The sequence below is a fragment of the Loxodonta africana genome, chromosome 5 (genome assembly GCF_030014295.1).
Source record: "Loxodonta africana isolate mLoxAfr1 chromosome 5, mLoxAfr1.hap2, whole genome shotgun sequence".
NCBI classification, from domain to species: Eukaryota; Metazoa; Chordata; class Mammalia; order Proboscidea; family Elephantidae; genus Loxodonta; species Loxodonta africana.
The window spans coordinates 156,177,523-156,193,880 of NC_087346.1; the positions used below are offsets into that span (position 1 = coordinate 156,177,523).

The 16,358-nt window shown below is 44.3% G+C and overlaps 1 protein-coding gene across 1 annotated transcript in view; it reads right to left on the bottom strand.

The window, feature by feature from the left end:
• Nucleotides 1-16,358, bottom strand: part of RNF212 (ring finger protein 212) — a 90,258-nt gene that overhangs the window by 28,816 nt on the left and 45,084 nt on the right. Inside the window, exon 11 of the mRNA XM_023549721.2 lies at nt 12,949-13,130. Coding sequence (XP_023405489.2) covers nt 12,949-13,130 — 182 coding nt within the window. The remainder of the gene's footprint in view (nt 1-12,948; nt 13,131-16,358) is intronic.

Genomic DNA, 16,358 nt, shown 5'->3' on the forward strand with positions numbered 1-16,358 from the left:
TGTCTCAGGAAAGACAACTTTCAGGGCAGTCAGTGAAACGGAGGCATAATATGCTGACCATGCTGCTGTTGTTGTTGTTGTTGTGAGGTGCCGTTGAGTCGGTTCCAACTCATAGCGACCCTATGCACAACAGAACAAAACACTGCCCGGTCCTGCGCCATCCTTACAATCGTTGTTATGCTTGAGCCCATTGTTGCAGCCACTGTGTCAATCCAGCTCGTTGAGGGTCTTCCTCTTTTCCGCTGACCCTGTACTCTGCCAAACGTGGTGTCCTTCTCCAGGGACTGATCCCTCCTGACAACATGTCCAAAATATGTAAGACACAGTCTCGCCATCCTTGCCTCTAAGGAGCATCCTTGCACTTCTTCTGAGACAGATTTGTTCGTTCTTTTAGCAGTCCATGGTATTTTCAATATTCTTCGCCAACACCACAATTCAAAGGCGTCAGTTCTTCTTCTGTCTTCCTTATTCATTGTCCAGCTTTCACAGGCATATGATGCGATTGAAAATGCCATGGCTTGGGTCAGGCGCACCTTAGGCTTCAAGGTGACATCTTTGTTTTTCAACTTTAAAGAGGTCCTTTGCAGCAGATTTACCCAATGCAATGCGTTGTTTGATTTCTTGACTGCTGCTTCCATGGCTGTTGATTGTGGATCCAAGTAAAATGAAATCCTTGACAACTTCAATCATTTCTCTGTTTATTATGATGTTGCTCATTGGTCCAGTTGTGACGATTTTTGTTTTCTTTATGTTGAGTTGTAATCCATGCTGAAGGCTGTGGTCTTTGATCTTCACCAGTAAGTGCTTCAAGTCCTTTTCAATTTCAGCAATCAAGGTTGTGTCATTTGCATAATGCAAGTTGTTAATGAGTCTTCCTCCAATCCTGATGCCTCGTTCTTCTTCATATAAGCCAGCTTCTCAGATTGTTTGCTCAGCTTACAAATTGGATAGGTATGGTGAAAGGATACAACCCTGACGCACACCTTTCCTGACTTTAAACCAATCACTATCCCCTTTTTCTGTCTGAACAACTGCCTCTTGATCTATGTAAAGGTTCCTCATGAACACAATTAAGTGTTCTGGAATTCCCATTCTTTGCAATGTTATCCATAATTTGTGGTGATCCACACAGTCGAATGCCTTTGCATAGTCAATAAAACACAGGTCAACACCCTTCTGGTATTCTCTGCTTTCAGCCAGGATCCATCTGACATCAGCAATGATATTCCTGGTTCCACATTCTCTTCTGAAACTGGCCTGAATTTCTGGCAGTTCCCTGTTGATACACTGCTGCAGCCATTTTTGAATGATCTTCAGCAAAATTTTGCTTGCATGTGATATTAATGGTATTGTTCTGTAATTTCTGCATTCAGTTAGATCACTTCCTTGGGAGCAGGCATAAATATAGAACTCTTCCAGCCAGTTGGCCAGGAAGCTGTCTTCCATATTTCTTGGCATAGACCAGTGGGCACTGCCAGCTGACCGTGCTAATTTTAATCTGAATTTCTAGTCTAACAGCTATGTTTTTGAGAAAAACATGTTTTTTCCTAGGTGGTCAAAACCAGGATGTGAAACTGTATGTCTCAAGGGGTCTTGGCCAAGTGACCATCTGAACCCCTCAAAATACACATACTCAGAAAGGGTGCTGTTTGCTTTTGCCAACAAAGTATTTTTTGCAAGATTGACAAATGTGACCATGACCGAAGCATCCTGTGAAACTATCTTAAATCACTAACTACCGCTATTAATAATCAGTAACCAGTCAGGGTGTGCTTATTATAATATTCATTGATTTTCCTAAGATTGCTATCATGGGTTAAATTATGATCCCCCCCCCACCCCAATGTGTGTATTAACTTGGTTAGGCCATGATTCCCAGTATTCTGTGGTTGTCCTCCATTTTTTTATTGTAATTTTATGTTAAAAAGGATTAGGGTGGGATTGTAACACCCTTGCCAGGTGACCTCCCTGATCCAATGTAAAGAGAGTTTCCCTGGAGTGTGGTCTGCGCTACCTTCTCTGTCTCAAGAGATAAAAGGAAAGGGAAGCTAGCAGAGAGAGGGGACCTCATACCACCAAGAAAGCAGTGCCGGGAGCAAAGCGTATCCTTTGGACCCAGGGTCCCTGCGCAGAGAAGCTCCTAGTCCTGGGGAAGACTGATGAGAAGGCTGGCAGAGAGAGAAAGCCTTTCTCTGGAGCTGACACCCTGAATTTGGACTTCTAGCCTACTTCACTGTGGAGAAATAAATTACTCTTTGTTAAAGCCATCCACTTGTGGTATCTCTGTTATAGCAGCGCTAGAAGACTAAGACGATTGTCACCCCTATGATTTAGTTCCTCTTTTTACCCCCTAAGTATATTTGTACAATGCAACCACCCTGGACTACCTCGTTCCATTTTCAGTGGGCTACGTACTTCCCCAATTGCAATTGTTTTAAACCCTGAATAAACCTGTTTTAACTTAAAACAGCGTTCAAGTTTTTCTCTACAACAAAAGGGTATAAATTAATTTTTCTCACAGTTTAGGAGGTCAGAAGTCCAAATTCAGGGCACTGGGTCTAGGGAAAGGCTCTTCTTGTCCATTCTGGGGTAACATTCTTTCATCAGGCATTCCTTGGAGGTCTCCACGTGGCATTGATCTTTCCCCTAGTCCTGCTTCTACTCATGTGCTTCATCTGCTTCATCGATATCTCACCAGTGATTGGCTTAAAACACAGCCTGCACTGATGTGGCCCATTAACGTAACAGAGCATATTGTATTCCCAAATGGGATCACACCCACAGGGACAGGGGTTAGGGTTTACAACTCCTATTTTGGGGGAACATGTTTCACTCCATTACCAGGGGCTTCTACAGATCTCAGCACAGCGATGTTTCATTGGGGTAACTGCTCTGGAGGTGCTTGTGGACCTCTTGAGTTTGGTGAAGTCTAACTGGGGCTCATGCTGCTGTTGCACTCAAGAGTCTCTCTCTTGCAGACCCACCACGTGGAGGCCCAATCTTTCCCTCACCGCCTCTTCACACTCTCAATATTGAGGAATGTGAAATGAATGGTAATTCATTTTTCAAAGTTGTCAGTCAGAGAAATCTTTTTGGAATGAAAACCCCAATTTTGGAACAATAGTTCAGGCCATCATTTGCATTTCAGGAAACCAGTTCCCATGTAGGATGGGGGCCAGGTGATTCTTTGGCAAATGAGTTTCCTCAATATCCGTTTTCATTGGTCCTGGGTGAATGAATCACTGTCTATGGGGCTAGTTATGAACAGCTGCACAGGAAACTCTCTGGGTGTAGATGGACTCCGATCAAAATGCTGGGAGTGGGAGGTTGTTTTGTATAACTGGAGTGACACGACCAAGTCAACTCATTTCAGCAGTTGTGTATCATTTGGGGTTCTCAGGTGCAAGGAGAAGCTGACCCTGGCTAACCTAAGCAAAAGCTACTTGTGCTTGCAACCCTGGAGGAGGTTGAGGCCAGGCCTGGAGGGAGAACCCTCCACACAGCTCCTAGTCCTGGAGTCACTGGCCACGGTGCCATGCCCTAAGAGTGTGCCCAGGTGGAGGGAGGACTGGGTGCGGAGAGTGGTGCCTGCTTCTGGCTAAAGGAGGGGAAGTGGGGGACAAGCCCCTGGGGCTTCCAGGTGAGGTGACCACTGGAATTATCCTCCCTTCATGATTATACTCATGGTGGAGGGGAGGGCAGAGGCCATTCCCAAGCAGGAAATTGGGGGGTGAGCAGGGATAGAAATGGGGTCCCATCTCACTGAGGGGTCACGCATCGGCCCATCAGCAGAGCCAGGCCCATGCTGAGGGCTTTCACCTCCCCCCAACCAGTCCCACGACCTGGGCTAGCTTGGAGAGACTCCTGGAGAATGATGCCAAGGAGAAGCACAAGTTCCATGGACTTGGAAGATGAGGCCACCTTGACGTGAGTTTTATCGCAAGCCCAATATTGATACCATCCATTTCAATAAGCTTACTCATACCATTCCATTAAACTTTTCGTTTTTTTCTCCACACTCAAAATGAGTCATTTCCTGATGTCACAGACTTCCCACCACCCAACCAAAGATTTTGGTCACTATGAAATTCGCATCATCCTTAGGAATAAATCTGGCAAACAGTGTTGTGTTAATTGTAATGTGTTTGCATCAGCTGCCATGGAAAATGCTGTGACGATCTGACAATTTGTCCTATAATATCTCAGCCTTGTCCTACCAGGCCAAGCAGCTGTATTTCTGGTCAGTCTTGAATTTACACTTTCCAGTTTGGGTTATGACCGTGGCTGCACTTGCTGGTCACTCTTTTATAGACCCACCACTTGTCAAAGGCTTTGACGCACGGCACATTTTTCACTTAATATGTAACAAAGGTTTATAATGGCATCATCTCATGTACTTTTGAATTCAAAACCAATTGAAATTTCAGGACTTCTTTAGCCTTTTTGTTTACATACTTGACATAATTCTTATTACAGTGTGTTTCTTAGTAATGCCTTCAGCTGCGTGGGAAGATGGCCCCTGTATGGGCAGATCCTCCCAATTTTCAAGAGAAACTAAAATCCACTTTTCATTGTGAATCTCCCAAATTTAGATCAGCTAACTCAAAGCAATGTAAAACATAGTGTGGACTTATTCTGGCTCCGGAAAAGAGGAAGTAGATGTAATTCTATTTCTCCCAACAAGGAAATTTAAGAACCCTGGACATTGTACATAAAACATAAGAAGACTCGGAAAGTTAGAGAGAAGAAGGCAGACTCTGCAGGGATCTCAATATATACCAGACTTTGAGCTTGAGAATCCGGAAACACAGAAACATCAATGGGAACAGATACAATAGCCCCCAGTAAAGCCTGCTTACTCTAGCCGAAAGACCAGGAAAGGGCACCCTACCAAGACGATAAACTTTTACACAATGTCCCCTCTAATCAGCCAAACACCACGGAATAGACTGTGTCCCCATACTCACACCTACGCCAGCAGGGGTCAAATGGACAGCCCAGGCTACCCCCAATACACCAATACTTACATTAAATGTTAATGGTTTAAATAAATCAATGAAAAGACTGGGAAGGGCAGACTACAACAACATACCCCAATTATATTCTGTCTACAAAATATTCACTTCAAATATAACGATACCAGCAGATTGAAAGGAAAAGGATGAGAAAAGATATGTAATATAAACATTAATCCGAAGAAAGCAAAGGTGGCTATATTTATATCAGACAAAGTAGAGCTGAGAGCAAAGAAAATTACCAGGGGAAAAAGGGACACAACATAATGATAAAAGAACCATTTCACCAAGAAGATACAGCAATCATAAATGTGTATGCTACAAACTACAGAGTTGCAAAATACTAATAATAACTGATAAGTCTGAGAAGAAACAACAATAGTTGCAGACTTCAACACCCCTCTCTCAACAAATGACAGAACTGAAATCAGCAAAGTTCTAGAAGAGCCCAACAACACCATCAATCACAGGTTCTAATTGGTATTTATATAACTCTCAACAACACCAGAACACTCATTTTTAAGAGCTGGAGAACATTTACAAGATAAACCATAAAAGAAACATCAACAAAATCAAAAGAATTGAAATCAGAGAGACTCCAACCACAACAGAATCAAATTAAAAGCTAATGACACAAAGATTATGAGAAAATCTCAGAATACTTAGAATCTAAACAGCACACTTATAAACAATCCATGGGCCAAAGGGCAAGTCTCAAGGGAAATAAACATTGAACTGAATTTTAATGAAAATATAACATATTAAAAATAGGTGGGATGCAGCTAAAGCAGTACTAAGCGAGAAATTCATAACATTAAGTGCTTAAAAGGGGAATGACATCTTATTCGTTGTTAAAAAGAACATTTCAACATCTATTCTGAAGTAGAATGCTGTCAGCGATAGGATAATATCTATACACCTAAAAGGAAGGCCAGTTAATACAACTATTATTCAAATTTAAGCACCAACCACTGAGGCCAAAGATGAAGAAATTGAAGATTTCTTGAATTGAATTGAAGATTTACCCACTTCTGCAGCCTCAAATTAACCAAACATGCAAACAAGATTCATTGATAATTACTGGTGATTGGAATGCAAAAGTTGGAAACAAAGAAGGATTGGTACTTGGAAAATATGGCCTCAGTGATAGAAACAACACTGGAGATTACATGACAGAATTTTGCAAGACCAACGATTTCTTCATTGCAAATAATTTTTCAACAACAAAAATGGGAATTATAAACATGGACCTCACCAGATGGACACCAGGAGTCAAAATGATTACATCTGTGGAAAGAGACAATGAAAAAGTTCAATATCATCACTCAGAACAAGGCTAGGGGCCAACTGTGGAACAGACCATCAACTGCTCATATGCAAGTTGAAGAAAACTAGAAGAAGTTCACAAGTGCCAAAGTACAACCTTGAGTCTATCCCACCTGAATTTAGAGACCATCTCAAGAATAGATTTGTTGCATTGAACACTAATGACCAAACCAGACGAGTTGTGGAATGACATCAAGGACATCATACACGAAGCAAGAGGTCATCAGAAAGACAGGAAAGAAAGAAAAGACCAAAATGGATGTTAGAAGAGACAATGAAATTGTTATTGAACACAGAGTAGCTAAAGCAAAAGGAAGAAATGATGAAGTAAAGAGCTGAACAGAAGATTTCAAAGGGTGGCTCAAGAAGATAAAGTATTATAATGAAATGTGCAAACACCTGGAGCATTCTCAAACTGAAAGAACTGAAGAAAAAATTCAAGACTCGAGTTGCAATGTTCAAGGATTTTATGCGGAAAATATTAAATCATGCTGGAAGCATCAAAAGAAGATGGAAGAAATACACTTTACCAAAAACAATTGGCCGACATTCAACCATTTCAGAAGGTAGCATAGATCTGGAACCGATGGTACCAAAGGAAAAGGTCTGAGCAGCACTGAAGGCACTGGTGAAAACAAGGCTCTAGAAATTGACAGAATACCAATTGAGATGTTTCAACAAACGGATGCAGCTCTGGAAGTGCTACCACATCACCATTCAACTCACCTGTTTGGCCCATTGCAAAAAACAGGTGGATCTTGGAGAATGACAGTCGATTATCAAAAACTTAACCAGGTGATGACTCCAATTGCAGCTACTGCTACGGGTGTAGTGTCATTGCTTGAGCCAATTAATACATCTCCTGGTAGCTGGTATGCAGCCATCGAGCTGGCCAATGCTTTTTTCTCCATATCTGTTTCCAAGGAACACCAGAAACAATTTACCTTCAGCTGGCAAGGCCAGCAATACACCTTCAGTTGCCTATCTCAGAGCTACATCAACTCTCCAGCCCTATGTCATAATTTAGCTCAAACGGACCTTGATCGCCTTTCCCTTCCACAAGATGTCACACTGGTCCATTACATTAATGACATTATGCTGATTGGACCCAGGAAGGAACAAGTGTCGATGACTGTGGACTTACTGATAAAATATTTTCGTGCTAAAAACAAAAACGAAAAACCAAACCCGTTACTGTCAAGTCGATTCTGACTCATAACGACCCTATAGGGCCGAGTAGAACTGCCCCATAAGGTTTCCAGGGAGCGCCTGGTGGATTTGAACTGCCAACCTTTTGGTTAGCAGCTGTAGCTCTTAACTACCGTGCCACCAGGGCTCCCTATTGCATGCTAGAGGGTGAGAAATCAATTGCACAAAAATTCAGGTGCCTTCCACCTCAGTGAAATTTCTAGGGGCCCAGTGGTTTGGGGGCATATCAACATACTCCTTCTAAAATGAAGGATAAGTTACTGCATCTGGCTGCTCCCACAACTAAAAGCAGGCACGTCTAGTAGACCTCTTTGGATTTTGGAGGCAACATATTCCTCATTTGGGCATGCTACTCTAGCCTATTTATCAAGTGACCCAAAAAGGTGCTAGTTTTGAGTGGGGCCCAGAACAAGAGAAGGCTCTGCAACACGTTCAGACTGCTGTGCAAGCCGCTCTGCCACTGGGGCCATATGATCTAGCTGATCCAATGGTGCTGGAAGTGTCAGTGGCAGATACAGATGCTGTCTGGAGTTTTGGCAGGCCCCTATTGATGAATCATAGTGCAGACCCTTAGAATTTTGGAGCAAAGCTGAGTCAACTTCTGCAGGTAACTACTCTCCTTTTGAGAACAGCTTTTGGCTTGTTACTGGGCCTTAGTGGAGAGTGAACGCTTGACCATGGGCCACCAAGTCACCATCTGGCCTAAGCTGCCTATCATGAACTGGTCGTTGTCTGACCCTCAGAGCCATAATATCGGACGTGCATAGCAGCACTCCATCATTAAATAGAAGTGGTATGTATAAAATTGGGCCTGAGCAGGGCCTGAAGGCACAAGTTGCATGAGCAAGTGGCCCAAATGCCCATGGTCTCCATTCCTGTCACATTACCTCCCATCTCCCAGTCTGTACCTTTCGTCTCATGGGGAGTTCTTTAAGATCAGTTGACTGAAGAAAAGACTCACGCCTGGTTTACAGATGGTTCTGAGTGATATGCAGGCACCACTCGAAAGTTGACAGCGACAGCATTATAGCCTTTCTGGACCTTTCTGAAGGACAGTGGTGGATGGAAATCCTCCCAATGGGCGTAACTGCGAGCAGTACACCTGGTTGTTCAGCTTGCTTGGAAGGAGAAATGGCCAGATGTGCAATTGTATACTGATTCATGGGCTGTGGTCAATGGTTTAGCTGGATGGTAACTTGGAAGGAACATGATTAGAAAAATGGAGACAAGAAGGGGAAGAGGTAGGCGGATAAATCTTTCTGAATGGGCCAAAGAAGTGAAGATATTTTTGCCTCATGTGAATGCTCACCGAAGTGTGAACTCAGCAGGGGAGGATTTTAACTATCAGGTGGATAGGATGACGACTTCTTTCTATACCATTCAGCCTCTTTCCCCAGCCACTCCTGTCATTGCCCGATGGGCTCATGAACCAAGTGGCCATGGTGGCAGGGACGGAGGTTATGCATGGGCTCAGCAACATGGACTTCCACTCACCAAGGCTGACGTGGCGACAGCCACCGTTAAGTGCCCAATCTGCCAGCAGCAGAGACCAACACTGAGTGTCTGATATGGCACCATCCCTCGAGGTGATCAGCCAGCAATCTGGTGGCAAGTTGATTGCACTGGACCACTTCCGTAATGGAAACGGCAGGGTTTTGCTCTTACTGGAAGAGACATTTCCTCTGGATATGGATTTGTCTTCCCTGCACACAACGCTTCTCCCAAAAGCACCATCTGTGGACTTACAGAATGCCTTATCTACTGTCATGGTATCCCACACATCATCACCTCGGATCAAGGGACTCCCTTCACAGCAAATGAAGTGTGGCAATGGACCCATGCTCATGGAATTCACTGGTCTTACCATGTTCCCTATCATCCTGAAGCAGCTGGCTTGACAGGACAATGGAATGCCCCTCTAAAGACAATTATGGCGCCAGCTAGGTGGCAGTACCTTGCAGGGTTGGGGCAATGTTCTCCAGGGGGCTGTATATGCTCTGAACCAGTATCCGATATATGCTGCTGTTTCTCCCACAGCCAGGATTCATGCGTCCAGGAGTCAAGGGGTGGAAATGGGAGTGGCACCACTCATTATTACCCCTAGTGACCCACTTGCAAGATTTCTGCTTCCTTTCCTGTGACCTTATGCTCTGCAGGTCTAAAGCTCTTAGTTGCAAGGGGAGGAATGCTCCCACCTGGAAACAATTCACTGATTCCACTGAACTGGAAGCTCGAATGCCACTTGGCCACTTTGGCTATCAGTTCAAATCCTGCAGATATCAAAACAATAATGGCACACTAGGAACTGCCGTATAAATATGACAATTTACGTGCACCTGACCAGTTCCTCTGAAGGCCCAAATCCTCCTCCCTCCTCCTGTTCCGTCTTTTTCCTCTTCCCCCTTGTACTATTTATCACCATCCGACATTGTACCACATCAGCTCTGAGCCCAGCTTCTTCTCAGGTCTGTCATCTGATCCCCACCCACCTCCCCGCCAGTTCCTTACAGGCAGGCCTTGAATTGGCTCAGACATCATCCATGCTAAAAAGGAAACAAAGTCCTCCCTCTTGCCCAAGTCTTCAAGTATCACCTTATCTTTCTGGCCAATGCCTCCCCATACCTCACTTTCTGAAGTCCCCAGGCACATCCAGGACCCAGAGGATGGGGCTTCAGTGGGCTGAGTTGAGCCACGATGTTTGGGTCCTGTAATGTGGTAGAAGTAGCATCAGACCTACTCACCTAACTTCAGGGAGGAAAATGCGAATCATCACCACGATGCACCCAAAGCTGACTCCCATGAGTCAGAGGTCAGACACATCTCCCCTCTTCAACTTCTGACCAGTTCTGACACCAGCAGTCCCTCCACAGCACTCTCTACTCTGTTGGGTTCAGTAATTCACTGCTGTGGCCACACAGAACTCACAGGCCATCATCATGATTATGAGGTTTACTAAGGAAGTAACAGGTTACAACAGTACACGGACCAAGAGGCAGTCGTTGGAATAGAACAAGGGGATACTGCGGGGTTTAAAGTCAAGAAAGTGTGTGTCAGGGCTGTATCCTTTCACCACCTATTCAATCTGTATGCTGAGAAAAGAATCTGAGAAACTGAACTATATGAAAATGAACACAGCATCAGGATTGGAGGAAGACTCATTAACAACCTGCGTTATGCAGATGACACAACCTTGCTTGTTGTAAGTGAAGAGGACTTGAAGCACTTACTGATGAAGATCGAAGATCAAAGATCAAAGACCACAGCCTTCAGTATGGATTACACCTCAACAGAAAGAAAACAAAAATCCTCACCACTGGACCAACATGCAACATCATGATAAGACTGAAGTTGTCAAGGACTTCATTTTACTTGGATCCACAATCAACACCCATGGAAGTATTAGTCAAGAAATCAAAAGATGCACTGCACTGGGCAAATCTACTGTTGAAAAGCAAAGATGGCGCTTTACGGACTAAGGTGCGCCTGACCCAAGCCATTGTATTTTCAGTCACCTCTTATGCACGCAAAGGCTGGACAATGAATATGGAAGACTGAAGAAGAATTGATGCCTTTGGATTAAGGCGTTGGCAAAGAATACTGAATATACCGTGAACTACCAAAAGAATGAACAAATCTGTCTTGGAAGAAGTACAGCCAGAATGCTCATTAGAAGCAAGGCTGGCTAGACTCTGACATACGTTGGACATGTTATCAGGAAGGACCAGTCCCTGGAGAACACCATGCTTGGTAAAGTGGATGGTCAGTGAGAGAGAGGAAGACTCTAAAGAAGATGGAATGACACCATGGCTGCAACAATGGGCTGAAGCATAACAATGACCGTGAGGATGGTGCAGGACCAGGCAGTGTTTTGTTCTGTTGTACACAGGGTCACTATGAGTTGGAACTGACTTGAAGGCACCTAACAACAAGCGTGCATTTCGATTTAAACCAAGAAAATTGGAGTTTGAGGTAGAAATTATTTTAAACATTAAATTTATTGTCTACATTTAGTCTACATTTTAATGTATGAAGCAATCATATATACCTTATATAATGCTCAGAGGGAAAGAAACGCTTATATCATAATGGGAGATTTGATAACTCTTAATTTCGTCCTAATGTCTGTGGAACAGGAAGCTGCTCGATACAGGTGAGACAATGCTTATAAAGTTCTTTGACAAACTTTAGGCAAATGCTACATAAAAGATTGTCATCAGCCCCATAAGCCTCTTTTCCAACCAGGTGTGGGCCTGACCAATGGGTGAGACATGGCCTCTGGGTGGCGGGGAGAATGCCGCAGGTCTCTGTCCGCTCAGGACACCCAGAGCCGAGTGTGAAGGTCTCACGTCCTCCGGGAGGCTCCCTCAGCCCCACAGAGAGAAGAGGCTGCCCTCAGGCGAGGTTTACCCAGTGCTAATCCCAGGTGCACGGTTCATCTCTGGAGGAAAAGTACGGTCTCACTGAACACGGGCTAACTGTCATTCAGGAGGAATGTGCAGCAGAGCTGTATGATGAGTGAAAGAGAGCACAGGACTGGGGGAGTTGCTCTGGCCTGCTTGGCTGCGCCTGTGTAACGCTTGTGTGCCAATCTCGTTGTTTCCTGACCCGCCCGCAGAGCTAACTGGGCTCCCCAAAGAGCTGCATTCAGAAAAGCTTGCTGAGGCAGTGAAGTGGGTGGTAATTCTGCTCCAACATCAATATTTTAAAGAACTTCTAAGGTACTAAGAAGAGCAAAGTTTCAAATATATCACATACATGCTACCCTCAGATAATAAAAAAAGTACTTTATTCAATTATATTCCTTATTTCATTATTTTATCAGGAAAGAAACCATATAATTACATTTCCTGTCTAACATACACATGCTGGGTCGGCTGAGGACTCTGTAGATTTACAGATATGGACGGCGGAAATGTCTTCATCGTTCTTGTGTGAATCCCCCGAGGTGAGCAGACCCTAGAGGAAGCATCTTGAGTTAGAGTTAGAGTCATGAGAAAAAGATGTTCACTTTGTCTTTGAAATAGCATCATAATTTTACACTGTTGAAGAAAATGAGAATGCAAATGTCAAATAAGAAAATACATTGGTGAAATAGAGCTAATTAGTTTGGGTACATAATTTTTAAGTTCACATGTCACAGCAATCACTTTTCTCGAAAAGTATTAACGAATAGTATTAATGAGTGCTGTTTTAAAGTCATAATTGAAAAATCCACAGTGAATGCAACATGAATATTGCTGAATTTCTGACCTATTAAGGAAATGCTCAGAAACACAGTTCTTAAGAACGTTCAGAGTTTTGTGTCTAGCTTTGTTGCATGTTTCTTTAATGAATTTCTCTTAAACGTGTGCTTTTCCAAGGAAAAGGCTTCACGTTACAAAGTGCCTACCAAACTCACCTGAGTGCTGCCTCTGCAGGAGGCCCGCGATGCTGATAGGCGGCCGCCTCGCTTGGGGCTGGAAGGAGGACACGGCCTGGGGGCCTCGGAGGCTGGGGGTGTCCTTTCTTGCAGCTCTACCTTGTAACTGTGGTGGTGGTGTTTGTGATGGTCCCTTGTAGGGGATTTGTAGTGGTGGGATCCTGGTAATAAATGCAGGACACATAAAAATCATTAACGCTTCCAGTTTCCTTGGCAACATGAAAATTCAAGCAGTGACTCTTTTTAAAGACCGTTGTCGGTTCTTTCCTTTCATACATGCTCTGAATACCCAGGACAAACAGGGTGGCATGCCGTGTCAGGGCTGAGGTGCCACACGGGGCAACATCCACACATGCAACACCCCTACCCAGGCTCCCGTCACCGACAGACCCTCCCATGAAAGTCCTCCTCTATGCAGACACCAGTAAGTCAATAGTTAGTTACAACCTATCCCTTTTTCAATGGTCCATGTTGATGATGGTTACTTTCCTCATAGAAATTTGAAGCTGGGGAGACAAAGCTGAGTGGAGGTCTAGTAGGGGATCAGCATCTCTACGGACTTCCGTGTTTCGTGAGCCCCCAAAACCTGCGTTGTGCCCTCACAGCTCACCAAGGCTGAGTTGCTTGTGGCCACCATTTCATCTGGTGCCTAGCCTCTCTGACACATCCAGAAATTCGAGAACCTTCTCACAATGTGGCCCACTCTCCCTGCTGGGTCCTCCTTTGTACTGTTCTGCAGATTGGTTCAGTGCTTAAATGCTGAGGTTCTCCGAGGCTCCATCTGAGCACAGCTGAGGGCTCCGTGTACTTCCGTGGCAAGCTTATCCAGCCTCATATTCCGACCATGCCATCCAGGGACGTGAATCCCGCATTAGTGTGTCCACGCAGACCAGCTTCCCAGCATCACCTGGGGCTGTGTTTTCACTTGTCCGCTAGATCTCTCTACTTGAACCGTGTTATGGATTGAACTGTGTCCCCCAAACATGTGTTTCAACTTGGCTAGGCCATGATTCCCAGTATTGTGTGGTTGTCCTCCATTTTGTGATCTGATGTAATTATCCTATGTGCTGTAAATCCTAACTTCTATGATGTTCATGAGGCAGGATCAGAGCCAGTTATATTAATGGGGCAGGACACAATCTGTAGGATTTGTTTGCATCCTGAGTCAATCTCTTTTGAGATATAAAAGAGAGAAGTGAGCAGAAAGGAGCGGGGCCTCATTACCACCAAGCAGAAAAGCCAGGAGCAGAGCAATTCCTTTGAGCCCAGGGTCCCTGTGCTGAGAAACTCCTAGACCCAGGGGAAGACTGATGAAAAGGGCCTTCTCCCAGAGCTGACAGAGAGAGAAAACATTACCCTGGAGCTGGCACCCTGAATTCCAACTTCTAGCCTCCTAAACTGTGAGAGAATACATTTCTTTGCTAGATAACTAAGACAGACCACTTCTTCGTACGAAACCAGATTCTTCTCCTTGCCAAGACCTACCCTGCTTGTGCTGTCTATCCATCCATCCATCCATTTACCAGAGGACAGAGAACGAGGTGCTGGGGGTGCAGAGACAGGACATGACCAATGCAGCACGCCAAGGGCCATGGATGCTCCAGAGAGTTGGTGTACCAAGGACACCTTCTAGGGTACAGGAGGGTGTCAGGAAAGGCTTCCAGAGGAGGGGGCTCCGGTGCTTTTGTTACAGGGGAGGCTTTCATCAGGCTGTACAGTGGGGACCTCATGAACCCAGGGAGCAGGTGTGACGGCATGGTGCCTTGGGCTATGCTGGCTTGTAGGTGGGGTCTCCGCAAGCTGTGAGCACTGTAAGTGGAAGTGGGGAGCTCAGGAGAAGCCTGGAGAGGCCATTGGGCTGGATTAGACCATATAACCAAGTGTGGACTTGACTGTAGTTGTTAGGAAGCCATTAAAGGGCTTCAGGTAAGGGGGTGACAGGAGTGGGTCTGCCTTTTAGAGACTGCCCTGGCCTTCGAATGCTTAGATGAAAACCTCTGTAGACAAACATACCCAGTGTGTGCTTAAATACGCAGCAGAAGACTTGAATGCTCCCAAATGTCTAAGAGCACAGTTAAGTAAATCATGGTCTACTCCAGGGGTCGGCAAACTACAGCCCATGGGTCAAATTCAGCCCACTATCTGTTTTTGTAAATAAAGCTTTATTGGTGCACTGCCACGCCCATTCATTTATAAATTGTCTATGACTGCTTTTGCAATACAACAGTAGGACTGAGTAGTTGCAACAGTGGCCATATGACCCGCAAAGTCAAAAATATTTGCTATCTAGGCCTTCAGAGAAAGCGTTTCCTGACCTGGCTTATTCCTATAATAAAATATCAGGCAGCCATTAAATAGGTGTTTTTGCAGTTTTTGATATGTTTTAGCTTCAGAAACAAAATATAAAACAGTATATACAAACCCCCACAAATACTGCCCTGAGATAATCTTTAAACCTGAATCCTGAAACCAAAAATATTCTGAAATCGTCTTAAAACCAAACAATAGTTTAGCTTAACTAGTAAAAGATGTCTGCCTTGAGCATTGCACTCTTTTAAGAACTATCTACATGGGATGAAACTGACAACAGCAGCTCAACTGGAAACTTCGGGGGCAGTGAGCTTATGTCAGTGGGCGAGGAGCAACTCAGAAAGAGAGAGTGAGAATGTTGCTCAATTTGAGGAATGTAATTTACATCGCTGAATTGTACATGTAGAAATTGAACTGATGTGTTCTGCTGTGTATAACAACAACAAGAACTGTTGTTGTTGTTGTTAGGTGCCACTGAGTCTCTTCTGACTCATAGCAACACTATGTACAAAAGAACGAAACAATGCCCGGTCCTGCGCCAACCTAAAATTGTTGCTATGTTTGGGTCCATTGTTGCAGCCACTGTGTCAATCTATCTCTTTTAAGGTTTTCTTCTTTTTCGCTGACCTTCTACATTTTTTTTCTACTTTACCAAGCATGATGTCCTTCGCTAGGGGCTGATCCCTCCTAATAAGGTGCCCAAAGAATGTGAGATGAAGTCTCACCATCCTCTCTTCCAAGAGCACTCTGGCTGTATTTCTTCCAAGGCAGACCTGTTCATTCTTCTGGCAGTCCATGGTATATTCAATATTCTTTGCCAACACCATAATCCAAATGCATCAACTCTTCTTTGGTCTTCTTTATTCACCCTCCAGCTTTTGCTTATGAGGTGACTGAAAGTACCGTGGCTTCAGTCAGGTGCACCTTAGTCTTCAAGGTGACATCTTTGCTTTTCAACACTTTAGAGAGCTCTTCTGCAGCAGACTTGCCCAATGCAATACGCTCTTTGATGTGTTATTTAAAAAATCCCCTCCCAAAATAGTATATAAAATATTATTCCCCAAAATAGAAAAATAGGA